We start from the raw sequence: 13,126 nt of genomic DNA, 5'->3' as shown, positions 1-13,126 counted from the left end.
ACACTGAAAGGGCCAGGGATGGCCTGGGTTGTGTTGGAGGTCACAGTGGGCCACACAGGAGCTTTGAGCAGGCATTGCATCTACTTGCAAACCATGTCAAGGAAGCACTTCTACCCATTGCTGACAGGCTCTGTGCCAAGGGCAGGCATGGTCTGGCCAAGTGGAAGAAAGGGGTTTGGGTGGGGTCAAGGCAGTTGTGATGTCTAGGTGACCCTGGAGGAGGCATCAGAAGAGGGGCGGGTCAAGAGGCCTGGCTTCTGTCTGTGGGGGTGAATGCCTGCAGCCCCTGAAGGAGCCCAGAAGGAGGCACCCAGGAGGAGGCACTGGCCTGTCCTTCTGGGTGGTCAGGCTGGATATGAAAGGGCCAGCCAGCCAATGAGGGTCTGGAGTTGTGGTGAGGCCTCCCTGGCTCTGCGTCTCCAAGGTGTGGGGGCGTCAGATCCTGGGGCCCCATGGGCGGAACAGGCTGCCCACTGGAGGGGCTACAGGGCCTAGGGCTGCTGAGCGGTGGGCTTGGGAGCTTGTGCTGGTTTTCATGCCCTAAACCCCATGTCCATTTCTGCCCTAAGGAGGTCAAGGATAGTGATATCTGAGCTGCCCACCTTGGGGCTGTCACAGGGGACAGGGAGGGGCCCGGCCAGAGAAGGGGAGCAGGTGTGCTGGGTTCTGGGTGAGCTGCTCAGGCCTGCCCCATGCCTACTCTGGCCTCCGCAGCCAGTGGATTTGGGGCTTCTCCGACCTTGGAGGCATCTAATGCTGGCATCTTTGGGGTGTGGGCCGGGCCCCAGGAGCGGGGCCTGGGCGGCCCTGTGTGTTGAAGAAGGAAGGCAGGGCCCCCGCTCCCTGGGCCCGACCCCCAGCTTCAGCCCCTCTTCCAGCCTGCTTGAAGCCCAGGCCACGTGTGCCCATCATGTGTGCATGAGACTCCAGGGCCCAGTGCTGTGCTGCCTCCTGGCTGTCTCTCCTGGGGGGCCTGTGGGGACCTGGACTGCCGTCTTGGTGCCCTTTCTCAAGCAGTCTCCAGGCCCACCTTTACCCTGAAACCCCCTTAGGGTGCCCTGCCCTCCAGTGGGGATGGGAGAGGGGCTGCAGGAGCTTGCACATTCCAGGGTTTGGGGTCAGACCTGAGCTAAGGTTCAGGGAATGGGGCCTTGTGTCTGGAGGGGTGATGTTGCACACTCGGCCTGCTGGCCTCAGCTGTGGGCTTGGGTGAGCAGCCTAACCCTGACTTTGGTGTTGGAGGTACCTCATGGAACCCCTGTGGGTCTTTTCCTTGATGGAGTGGGTGTTTAGCCCCTCTGGACCCAGGTGGGCCCAGGCTGTCTACCCAGGAGTGTCCCTGTCTGCAGGTATGGCTCTGGCCCTTAGCACAGCCAGCAGGGTCTGGATGAGCATGGGTGGTGCTCACCTTCACACTGACAGATCTGTGTGGGAGTGAGGGTCCTACAGGGCCTTGCTAGCTTATGCCATGAGCATTGCACTGGTACCCAGAGGTGAGCTGAACAGCAGCTGGCGCAGGTGTCACTCAGATGGAGCAGCAGGAATCGGCTGCCCTGGCTGGCAGTCTAGCCCCGGGCTAGCCTTTTGGAAACCTTTCCCCCTCATTCCCAGGCTCTGGCCCCACAGGTGTCAATTTGACTCCCCTGGGGCATGGGCCGTCATCGCCTCTGTGTTCAAGGAATGGCCTGAGTTCAAGCCGGGCTGGGGGTGTGTGAGTCCAGGCCAGGCAGACAGGGCCAGCTCCTCCTCCACCTGGTGGGTGTGGTCATCCCCAGACGGTTTGTGGCCACCCCCGGACCTTCCTTCCAGCCTGCCCTCCAGGTGCTGGCCTTGGCTCACTCCTCCATTTTGCTGGGCTCTCTGCCTCACTCTTGCCTGCTGCTTTGTGAGACTGGGTCAGGGGTCCCAGGGACTTGGGTGACCTTGGCTTCCCCTCAAGTTCTAGGCTAAAGATCTGGGATTGGAATTTTCCCAGAAAGAAACTGTCCAGTTTGTTTTGCTTTTCTGAGCCCCTGCAGCCAAAGGGCTAGGGCACTCTGTTGGCAGGGTGGTGGATGGGGAAATGGACCCTGGGGTAGGGCCACAGAGCGGCCATACCCACGTCTTCCTGGCTGAAGTGGGGTCTCACTAGCTAAGGTGGACAAGGAAGGCATGCATGGGGGGACCAATTTCTTGAGGAAGCCAGCCTGCCTTCTACAATCACGGTTGAGACTGCAGTTGTGTCCTGGTATTGGGGTTTTTCTTGCGGGGGTGGGGGGTGCCCGGGTAAATATAAGACTGCATGTCCTAGCGCCCTCGTCTGGTGCAGCCATGTGTCTGCATTCTGGATGATGACAAAGACGCAAAACCACGTTGACGGCCAGCTGTGCCCTCCCGCTCCTCACCCTGTTTCCTGCTCACTCCATCTGGAAGTCTCGCTGGCACCTTGGCCCTGAAAGGTGACCTTGAGGAGGGAGGCCTGCACCTGGATGGAGCAGGCAGATGGAGTCTGGCTCCCTGAGACCTTGACCACTGGTAATGGAATGCCTAGATTGCCTTCTCTGGAATTCGTACTTGGCAGAGAAATAAACTCTTGTCTTTTGTAAACCACCGCGGTGTAGTTTTCTGATGTGTGCAGTAAGGCCACTGCAGAGTCTTTGTTCCACAGGAGCTGTTCCTGTAACCTGCTGCCCGGCAGCCCTTTCCCATGGTGAAGGCAGAGGAGGTGCTCCCCTCCTCCCCGCAAGGCTGCCCTCCTCCTTCCTCAGGGCCCTCGGTTCTGGGTGCAGCTGTCAGGCTGTAGGACAGCCCATGTGTCCACTGACTGTCTCAGTTGAGCCACCGTGGGGCCCGGCAGGACTTTTCCACAGGCCTCGCTCTCAGCCCTGATGTGGTCTCTAGACCTCCGGAGCCCCGGACCAGACTGTGCAGGGCAGGGAAGGCAGGACCTTGGCCCTGGCAGATGTGGCAGCTGTTTGGGGCCAGCATCTCTAGGGACCATCTGGGCCTGGAGATCTGAGTAAAGTGGAATAGGCATGGAGCAGGAGGTGGCGGGGTGTGGGTAGGCCGACTCTCCTGTTAGGGAGCTGGTGGGTCCTGCCCTGCCCCTGGGCTTGGAGGTGCCACAGCTCAAACCAAACCACCAGGGCTGCGGGCATCTAAGGCCCCAATCCTGGCTCTTTGAGGACACTTGGGCCCAATGGTGGGTTTCCAGCAGACCTGCAGATGACCTGGGGGTGCTGCGTGGACCCTAACAGCGGCACCTGTCTGCTGCTCCTGGGGTCCTTCCTAACTGTCTCTCCTGCAACTGCCCAAGCTCCACGCGTGGATACAGTCATGGGCTCCTCTCCCCTGACTGCCGTATGCCTCTCATTTTGTCCCCACTGCTGCAGCCTTGGCTGTGACTCCATCATCCTCTCCACGGCTGCTGACTTGTCTTCCAAAAGGGGTTTCCGATCACGACAGCCCCTGCTTCCATCCTGCCAGTCTCTCCACCTCATCTCCCGTCAACAAACCCACCTCTCCCTGGACCCTTGCAATCTGATCTCATGCGTGTGCCTCAGATATGCTGTTCCTTCAGTCCTGAGCACCTTTCCTCACACCCTGTTTTGTGACATTGAAGGGAAAAATGTCAAATTTCTAAATCTTTAACACATAGGCTGAAAAACAAGGCCAGGATGCCCTGCAGGAGGACACGTGGCCAGGCCATGCTGGCCTCTGCCCTCCTCCATTGACCAGCAAACCTACAGCTGCCACACACCTGCAGACAAGTCACAGCCCACCTCTCAGAAGATGCTTGCTGCTGGGCAACGATTAGGACCACAACCACCCCTAAGTTGTTGTTGTTGTTATTTTTTAATAATATGGAACTAAATGATGATGGTTGGAAGAATCTTAAAGGGAATAAAAGAGCTACAAGAAACTATTTGCAACGTTCATAAACTTTGAGAGAATGATAAAAATGCAAATTTGAAACTGTACCAAATGAACCAGAGTGATGAAAACAAGTCTTTTCTAAACCTATGAATTCTAAGGTAATGTAAAAGGCACAGAGATTCAAATCACGGAAATTTAGAAAGCCATTAAGAGGACTTCCCTGGTGGCACAGTGGTTAAGAATCCTCCTGCCAATGCAGGGGGCATGGGTTCGATCCCTAGTCCGGGAAGATCCAACATGCCACAGAGCAACTAAGCCCCTGAGCCATAACTACTGAGCCTGCTCTCTAGAGCTCACAAACCACAACTACTGAAGCCCGTGCGCCTAGAGCCCGTGCTCCGCAACAAGAGAAGCCACCGCAATGAGCAGCTCGCGTACTGCAATGAAAAGTAGCTCGTGCTCGCCACAACTACAGAAAGCCCCTGCACATCAATGAAGACCCAATACAGCTAAATAAATAAACAAACAAATAAAAATTGCCGTCTCTCAAACCACTAAAAAAAAGGTTAAAAAGAAAGCCATTGGGCTTCCCTGGTGGTGCAGTGAGTCCGCCTGCCGATGCAGGGGACACGGGTTCGTGCCCCGGGCCGGGAAGATCCCACATGCCACGGAGCGGCTGGGCCCGTAAGCCATGGCCGCTGAGCCTGTGCGTCCGGAGCCTATGCTCCGCAACGGGAGAGGCCACAACAGTGAGGGAGCTGCGTACCGCAAAAAAAAAAAAAAAAAAAAAAGCCATAAGAAATGAGTGCGTCTTATTAATAAAAGGGAGCTGATGCTGAAGAAAACTCTCCTGGAAAATGGTGTAAAGCCAAGTGGCCCTGGAGCCAAAGGCCTCCTGCCCACCCAGCTCCACACCCTCCTCTGCCAACCCTACATGCCTCTTTCCTCACCCTGGATGAAGGGTCTTCCAGGTGGCCATTTAGCTACCCTGATTGTGCACTTGCATTTTTGGCTTATTCCACAGCAGCAAGTTCTGTAAATTGACTACGTATTGGGAAAAACGAGCACTTGTTTTTGTCTGGAACTTGATACAGGAGGCTCGTGCTGGGACTGCGCTGGGTGACGGGGCCCGCAGGCCCACCTCGTGACTCACAGACCACGGTTATGTTCCCTCCCAGCCTTTATTTTGCGGACAGTCACCACGCACTAGGTGTGCCCTCCATGGGTGGCCGCTCAGCCCCATGGTGGTCCCCAACTGGCCTCCCGGCCCGTGGCTCACCCCTCCCCTCACTGGTCACTCTGGAAGATGCTGGTGGGATGACACCGGGCTCAAGGCCGGCTCTGTCTGGTGCAGTGTCCACCCTCTCAGGAGAGGGACTCCAGGACACCCAGCTGCACTGGAAACCAAGACCTCAGTGCCTAATTCAGCTGCATCTCCCCTGAGGACAGCGACAGGCATCTTTCTGTCCATCCTGGGCAGCCTGGTGAGCCCGATGCCCACTGTCCTGCAGGCCTCCCCTGGGAAGCTCCGTGCCAGGTGCGAATGCAGGGATATGGCTGGGTACTCTTGACCCCTGGGTCAGTGAGGCCCCTTCCGGGACAGCTCTCCGCCCAGACCCCGCAGCCTGCCCGCACAGACTGCCCAACACGCTCTTGGTGGGGATCTTGAGTTTTGGACAGCGGGCTTCAGAATGCCTGAGACGTGGACATTCCCATGCTGCTTCCCGGCATGAGGGCGCGACACACCCGGTCCATACTGTGCCTTGATTCTTGAATCCATTGTAGAAAACAGTGATCAGAAATAAAGGTGCAGGATGAGGTGAACTCGGAGCGAGAGAGGATGCCCATCTGTGAGCCCGGCTCCTCACGGCCCCTCGTCCTCAACAGGTGGCTGCAGGTGGGCGAAGCTTAGGAAGACCTGCTCCAGCGAGATCTGGCTCACAGAGTAGTCATCCATGCCATACTTCTCCTTGGCCTTCTCCAGAACACCAAACACCTTTGGAAGCAGAAAAGCCACTGTTAACAAGGCAGGGCCTGGCTCCTCAGCTGGTCTGGGACTCCTCTGGCCATAGGGGATGGTAAGGTCACCAGAGATCCTACCCCTGCACGGGGTGAGCAGGCCCCAGCACCAGGCTTCCTCCTGACTCTTCCCAGCTCAGAGTATGACCTTTGGGCAAGATGTGTTACCTCTCTGGGCCAGTCTCCTTTTTTGCACCATTTTTTTTCCAACTCAGATATCTGAGGTATAAACCCCCAAACCTAGCAAATATTAGGGTGAGTGTTAGAGGAGAAACTGGAAGTGATTCCTCCTTGGAAACAGCTGGCTGGAGAAGGAGCAACTGCTGGAGGTCCAGTGGGGCCCAAGCTCACCTTCGCCCAGCTGAGGTCATTGCCAGGCAGGTGGTAATGGACCATCCCTTGGTGCTCATCTTCCAGGACGCTGCCTGCACAAAGGAGAGACCGTGTCCCCGAGGGCTGGGCTGGATGGCCAGGGGAGGGCGGCCCAGGCCCTTGGAATTGTAGCCCTTGTCCCAGGGGTCAGGGATGGACAGACGCACAGATGACCTCTGCACAGCAGCACATACCTGGGAAGGTCAGGTCCACGAATGCCTTGAACTCTTCCAGGGCCTCCTGCTGCCTGTCACTCCGGATCTTGGCCCGTAGGGAGTAGCCACTGCCAAACTTGCTCTTGAGGTGCTGTGGGCTGCCCAGGCACTTGAACTGACCCTGCACCATGATGGCCAGCCGGGTGCACAAGGCCTCACACTCCTCCATGCTGGGGAGAGGGAGTGGAGGCCTGATATAGCACTGGGGAATGCTGATGCCCACCCTCCACATCAAAAGCTGTGCACATGGGAAAGTACTGATGCCCAGATCAGGCTGTTCCTGATTCCCATACTCAGGATGTGGCCCATATGGTAGAGCCTAGGGATTCTCCTCAGACTCTTCACCAGATGCTGACAGGTCTTCTGTCCACCCAGCCCCTCCCGGCCCACCCCTCCTACAGCCCCGGTCCTGGCTTTACCTGTGGGAGGTGATGACGATGGCCTTTCCAGACTCGCGGGCCCTTGCCACGGTGTCCCAGAGCAGGCGCCGGGCCACGGGGTCCATGCCAGTGGACGGCTCGTCCAGGAAGATGACTGCTGGCTCTCCAAGAAGGGCAATGCCGGTGCTGAGCTTCCGCTTGTTGCCGCCGCTAGGGCAGAGAGGGTGCAGAGGAAGGCAAGGCGGATGATTAGCGTGGGCTCCCCGGGTCCCAGCACAGGACCGGGCCCAGTGATGGCAGAGTGTCTCAGGTGAAGAAGAATGAGGTGAGCATGCCTGGAAAGCCCACTTCATAGAGTAGGAAGCCCTAGAGAGAGCTGTGCCCAGGGGGTCGGTCCACAGCCCCACACAGAGCAGTAACACCACCTGTCTGCATCTAAGGGGGCCTGACAGGGGGTCCTGGCTGTGCCTCCAGGTAGCGGGAACCTGAGGGGCAGCCCCTCTCATCTGGACCTGCCTGGGCCATGCTGCCAAATCCTCACTGATCCTGGAATGATGGGTGGGAGCTCCAGCCCCTGACCCGAGTGCCCCTGGCTCTATGGTAATGGAGAGCCTGACTCCACCCTGGGAAGGCCTGAGGTCACTGAGGCGGGGGGCAGGGCAGGGGCTGGGACGCAGGCGCACCTATACGTCCTGACCAGCTTGTTGGCATGCGGCTCCAGGAGCAAGCCCCGCAGCGTGTTCTCCACGCAGGCACCGATGTAGCACTCGGGGACACCCCGGAGCCGGGCGTACATGACCAGTGTCTCCCGGCCCGTCATGTGGTCCAGCAGGGCATCAAACTGGGGGCAGTAGCCAATCCGCTGCCGCATCTGGGGTTGGAGCACAGCCAGGAGACAGCAGGTCAGAGGGTTTCTCTCAGGCGATCTGTCTAGGGTGGTCCCTCAGTTGGTGCACAGGCCCTGGCGGCCTCCCACTGCCAAAGTTTGCCGAGCAGCACTTTGTTGGGGTTGCTGGAGGGGCTCGGCTGGCTCAGTGGCCGGGTAGGCACCGGGACCCAGACTGCCCCCACCCAGGGGTCAGAGACAGGCCAGAGACCAGTCTACCCCGGGCAGCACAGGGGCAGACGGGTGCAAGAATGCATTGATTATACAAAGTGACCGTATCCATGCAATGCTTTACAGCTGACAGATACCCGTTCATTAGATGCTTGACAAACATCTAATGTGTGCTGGGACCTTTCTTTTTCCTCCTCTGTTAAGAGATGTTTGCTGGCAACACCTTTGGGGTGGGGTGTCACCTGGGCAGATGGCATGGTAGCTGGTCTTGGAGCAAGTGGCTACGTTCAGCACAGCCAGGATGCTGCGTGGCAGGCCTCCACCTCCAGCCACATTCGGCAGCTGGTGGGGACAGGCAAGCCTGGTTTCTGTGGATTCCAGAGATGTGGTTTCTTTTTTTTTAACCTCTTTGGGGTTCTTAGACTTCCGGAATCTGTTCTTAATTGGTCTGGGAAAGTTCTTGGCCATGACCATGGCAGTTACTACCTTTCCCCCCGTTCTCTCCTTTCTTGCGGGAACCAGATTAAACGTATTTCAGGCTTCTCACCTTGCCTCCATTTCCTAGATCACATTTACCGTTTCCTCTTCCTTGCATATAATTTCAATCTTGTCTATTTCTTTGAACATAGTAACACAGTTGTTTTATAATCTGGGTCTGGTAATGGCAAATCCAAAGTGGTGGGCTTGTCCTGCTGTGGAGCCCTTGTGTCTGTGGCTCCAGCCACAGCACCCTGTCTGCTTTGTTTGCTTTGCTTGTGCACTGCTCACAGGCCTTGAAGCACTATGTGAGGGGCTCTTGGAGGCCTAGGATGAAAGCCTTCCTGCAGAGAGGGTGTGAGCTGCAGTGTGGGGGCAGAGCCACCTGGAAGCCCCTGCTGCCAGTTCAGGAGATGCAGTCATTCCCAGGCACAGGCATCTTCTCTGTTCCTTCCCCTGCCCTGCTCAGCACACGGGAAACCGTCCATGCAATCCCCGGGGGGTAGGGAGAGCAGGAGGGTAGCCTGCTTCATCCTAACCTACAGGGGTGGCCCTTTGTTTCTGCCCCATACACTCGATAAGGTCCCTAAACCAAGTCACTGGGACCACAGCGCCCTCTGTGCAGGGGCGCTCCGGTGGAGCCTCTCGGGGCTTGCAGATTGCGGAGGTTTTCACCATGCCTCGGGCTCTTAGATGCTCTTAACCATGTGGTTTGTCATTAACATTTTATCCTGCTTTTGGTTCTCGGTGGAACGCCTAGTTTGAATAGCTCAGAACACCATTATTATAAATCTACGCGCACAGACTAGAGTTCTTTCCAGCGGGCAGAGTTCTGTGGGTGCCACTCTGTGCCCAGGTCCAGAGAAGCCGCTTCTCTGGGAGGGACCCGGTCTCGGCCCGCCTGCCAGGCCTGGTCCCTTCTGGCCGAGGGGGCTGTAATCTCCTCAGTCTTCTCCTCATCACTTGCTTACCTTTGGCCGTGGTCACTGCCTTGTCCTGCTGTCCATGAACCATGAGCCAGAGACAAGCCCCATCCCTACCTCCCGGGTGCCCTTCCTCTTGCCTCCCTGGCTGTACCCACCTTCCCGATGTCAGAGCTAATGCTGTAGCCCCCAACAAAGGCGTCCCCAGAAGTAATGGTCTCCTCCCCGGTCAGCATTTTGAAAGTCGTGGTTTTGCCGGCTCCATTGAAACCCAGCAGGCCGAAGCACTCCCCTTTCTGGACTGCAAGGGAGACCTTGTCCACGGCGAGGAGGGGTGCTCGCTGCTCATACACCTGCACAGTGCCCGGGAGAAAACACAGCTGTGGGGAGGCCTGAGGACAGCCGGGAGCCGGCTGGGGGGTAGACCCGCGGAGGGAGGGCCTGCCTCACCTTGGAGAGCTCCTTGATAATCAGAGGCGTGTCCAGCAGGGAGTCCAGGCTGGGGGCCAGGATGCGGTTCCTCTCATCCACCACATCCTGGTCTTCAGGAAGCGCCGACGTCCGGGTGTACACTTCTGTCTGTTCCAGAGAAAGACCACCAGGGTGAGCTCCCACCAGAGCGGTCCTTCCCCATGGGAGGAAGGGCTAAACTACTCACCCCAGCTCAGCCCCACGTGTGCCGACTCAGACCTCCCACAAGGAGAGCTGGGCAGCTGTAAGGGCTAACATTTGCCTTGAGGAGACACAAACTACCTGAGGGACAAGGACGGTGCAGGACTCATGGAGAAAACCACGAAACCCTTTTTCTTAGAAAAGTCATAATACCTTAGCCCCAGTTAGCCCTGTCCATCCAATGTTGTTTCAACAGGTTTTGTTTGTTTAGGGAGAGAATGTATGTGACAAACATGAGAGCGCCCCAGTCCACACGCCTCCACTGAGACCGTGGTCCCTGAGGCCCCAGGCTCCCTCGACTCCATGGCTTCAGGGTCTTGGGACAGAGAGCCCCTGGGGATGGTGAGGCCGCAGCCCCTCCCAGGCTGTGAGCGCTGCCGGTGGACGCGCAGCCAGGCTGTGGCCAGTGCTGAGGCCCTCCCTGTGTGGTGGCCTCAAGGAAGCCCAACCTCGGTTGGAGGGCGCCCAATGCAGAGCAGCCAGAGGCCAGACGGGGGCCCCAGAACCACTCACCAGCGCCCGCCTCCTCTGGAAGGCACACAGGCAGGCCTTCAGCCTCCACAGCAGATCCGTCTCAATGAGGAAGAGCAGGGTGAGGTAGGCAAACCCTGAGGTAGCCATGGAGGTCACGAACCTGCCAACCCCCGGAGTGCTCCATGCATAGAAGTTCTCCTGGTACTGGATGTCTATGCAAGCAAGGGACAGGGTGCTGTGCCCATGCCCTGAGCGCCCCTCCCCTCCGGGGTCCCAGCCCACGACCCTCTCTCTGGGACCGTGAGGTGCCTGCGCTCAGCCCCCAGGGTGGAGGATGCGCTGGCGCGGGGCCCACTGGGCTTCCGAGGGTGTGTCACTGCCACACGGGGGCCCCAAGCATCTCCTGCGTTTTGGTGGCTTCACCATGTGAGGTGGCCCTTGTGCCTGTGATGGGGGACAGGCTGTCCCAAGAGAGGCCTGGACACTCACTGTGTTTCCGGCAGTAGTGGGCTGCCACTTCGGAGGAGGTGCAGTACCTCCTTGTCTCGTAGTTCTCGTAGAAGCTGCTGACCGCCATCCCCAAACAGTGGTTGGGCAGCACCAGGAACACGCGGTCCAGGGTTCTGGAAAGTTCTTCTAACTTGACCGCTGTGGGGAGGAGGCACAGACAAGTCAGCGCTGGAGGACACACCACACCTGCCTCCAAGAACAGAGCAATCGGGAAGGGCAGGTTTCCGGAGTTCCCTGCATAGCCAGCTGTGCCTCCCCCAGGGATCAGGCACCAGACCTCCGGGGCAGCACCTCTGGCAGGCGGCCCCACCAGCCTGCCCGGTGCCCCCATCTGGGCCTCCCCCATCGGGCTGAGCGGCTCTGTGGGTGCAGGGATGGGAGTGCAGGGAGGTGGTCTCCTGGCTCCCACCTGGGATGCGCATGATGGTGACCACGAGGAAAGTGGCGATGCCCGACAAGATGTTGAATATGGTCAGCCTCGTGTAGGCAGTGGCCGCCCCCGAGAAAAAGAAGCTCATCAGGTACATGAGGGGGATGATGGCCCAGCCATAGAGCATGAGCAGCAGCAGGGCGTCGGCCACGTGGCCGTCCTGCGTGAAGGCGTGCACGTCGAAGGCTTTGAACACCACCTGCAGCAGCACAGACAGGTGGCCGGCGTGCCCTCAGGGGGCGCATGAGCCCAGGCCCATCAGCCCCTCTGGCCTTGTCTGCCCCCCACCCACCTCCAAGGCTCTCCTGGCATCCTCCCTGAGGAAATAGGGAGCTGTCCACCAGGGCACCTGCTCCAGGGACCTACCTACCGAAGTGGGGCAGAGGCTGGGGGTGTGCAGACAGGCGAGGGGGGCTGCCAGGGCATTCCCAATCTCCTCCCACAACGGGGGCTGAGCTGCCAGCATGGACCCCAGGCTGGTTTCAGTCCACGCAGGGTCCCCAAGGCAAGCCCCCTGGACACGTGGGTGAAGGGCCCCAGCACCATGCAGCTCACCAGCAGCAGCAGACTGGGGACGAGGAAGGACATGAGGTCCCACAGCAGAGCCGAGAGCCAGAAAGTAGCCACGTGGACTCCGCTCACAAACTGCATGTGCTTGGCCTGGACGGCCCTCTCGCTGACCGCCAGGATGGAGAACGTGCTGGACAAGAACGCCATGGCGAAGAGCAAGTTGAGGGCGATGTCGAATCCCTTCCGGCCCCTGTGGGGGTGAGGAGGGGGCGCACCGACAGGTCAGGGACAGAGCACAGCATGTCCGGGAAGGTGGGGGTATCAAGTGCTGGGTCACTACTGTCCAAAGCAGGTGATGCAGTGGCCCAGCCACTAAAGGGTTTAAGGGAGAACATGAGAGCCTCAGGGTCTCTGCACCAGGAAAATTCCATCCCCCTGAGAACAGCTCCTCCTCTGGACATCCTATCCCCAATGATGGCAGTGCCACTCTCCCAGTTGCCTTCAATCTGTCCCCGTGCCACCCACTCCCACAGACCCTCAGGTATGGATCTGAGACCTCCACCTCGCTCTCTCTGGCTGCCCCAGTCAGACCCGCTGTCGGGCACAGCATCAGGGTGGTGGCCGTCTCCCCGCTCTTGAGTGGGCAGGACCCTCAGGTGCCAGCAACATGTTCCAGAAACCAGCGCTGACAGCATTATTCTTCTGTAGCTTAAAACATCCCACACCATGAAAGGTTCAACAAATGGTGCTGGGACAAATGGATGCTAGGTACTGAGTGAAGTGCTAACACAACGTGGATGAGGCTCGAGAGTGAAAGAAGCCAGTCATGAAAGGCCACACACGTGGTATCTGATTCCATCTACATGAAATGTCCAGGACAGACAAATCCACGGAGACAGAAAGCAGACTCCTGGCTGCTTAGAGTTGGAGGAAAGAGGAATGGGGAGTGACTACCAGTGGTCCCGGGGTTTCTTTCAGGGATAATGAAAACGTTCAATAAAATTATATTGTGGTGATGTCTCCACGACTCTGAATACACTGGAAACTATTCAGTTGTACACCGTGAACAGGTGAATTGTATGGCAGGTGGATTATATCTCCTAGAGCTGTTACAACAAAACAAAAACTCCTGTTCCTTGTCCACTGTCACCCTACTAAGCCCAACTCAGCCTGATCCCCAGCATGGCGAGAACAGAGGACCGCCGCTGTGTCTCTGCTTCCGTGGTGGGGAC

The 13,126-nt window shown here is 58.2% G+C and overlaps 1 protein-coding gene across 8 annotated transcripts in view; it reads right to left on the bottom strand.

The window, feature by feature from the left end:
* Positions 1–5,017: 5,017 nt before the first annotated feature.
* The window catches only part of LOC101330535 (phospholipid-transporting ATPase ABCA3), a 45,038-nt gene continuing 36,929 nt past the window's right edge, over positions 5,018–13,126 (bottom strand). For 5 of the 8 annotated variants that reach the window (XM_073792418.1, XM_033839521.2, XM_073792417.1 and 2 more), the window contains 11 exons: positions 11,940–12,144; positions 11,364–11,583; positions 10,934–11,092; positions 10,484–10,656; positions 9,749–9,877; positions 9,457–9,651; positions 7,525–7,712; positions 6,881–7,051; positions 6,441–6,631; positions 6,226–6,299; positions 5,018–5,851 (listed from right to left, as the gene is read on the bottom strand). In XM_073792418.1, coding sequence (XP_073648519.1) covers positions 5,720–5,851; positions 6,226–6,299; positions 6,441–6,631; positions 6,881–7,051; positions 7,525–7,712; positions 9,457–9,651; positions 9,749–9,877; positions 10,484–10,656; positions 10,934–11,092; positions 11,364–11,583; positions 11,940–12,144 — 1,837 coding nt within the window. In that variant the 3' untranslated portion in view covers positions 5,018–5,719. Of the gene's footprint in view, positions 5,852–6,225; positions 6,300–6,440; positions 6,632–6,880; positions 7,052–7,524; positions 7,713–9,456; positions 9,652–9,748; positions 9,878–10,483; positions 10,657–10,933; positions 11,093–11,363; positions 11,584–11,939; positions 12,145–13,126 lie in introns of those variants that run through there. The other 3 variants (XM_033839522.2, XM_073792419.1, XM_073792420.1) reach the window with 3 other exon arrangements.

This window comes from Tursiops truncatus, chromosome 15 (genome assembly GCF_011762595.2).
Source record: "Tursiops truncatus isolate mTurTru1 chromosome 15, mTurTru1.mat.Y, whole genome shotgun sequence".
Classification (NCBI taxonomy): domain Eukaryota; kingdom Metazoa; phylum Chordata; class Mammalia; order Artiodactyla; family Delphinidae; genus Tursiops; species Tursiops truncatus.
Note: the sequence above shows the minus strand (reverse complement) of the source record. Positions and strands in the feature narration are given on the sequence as shown.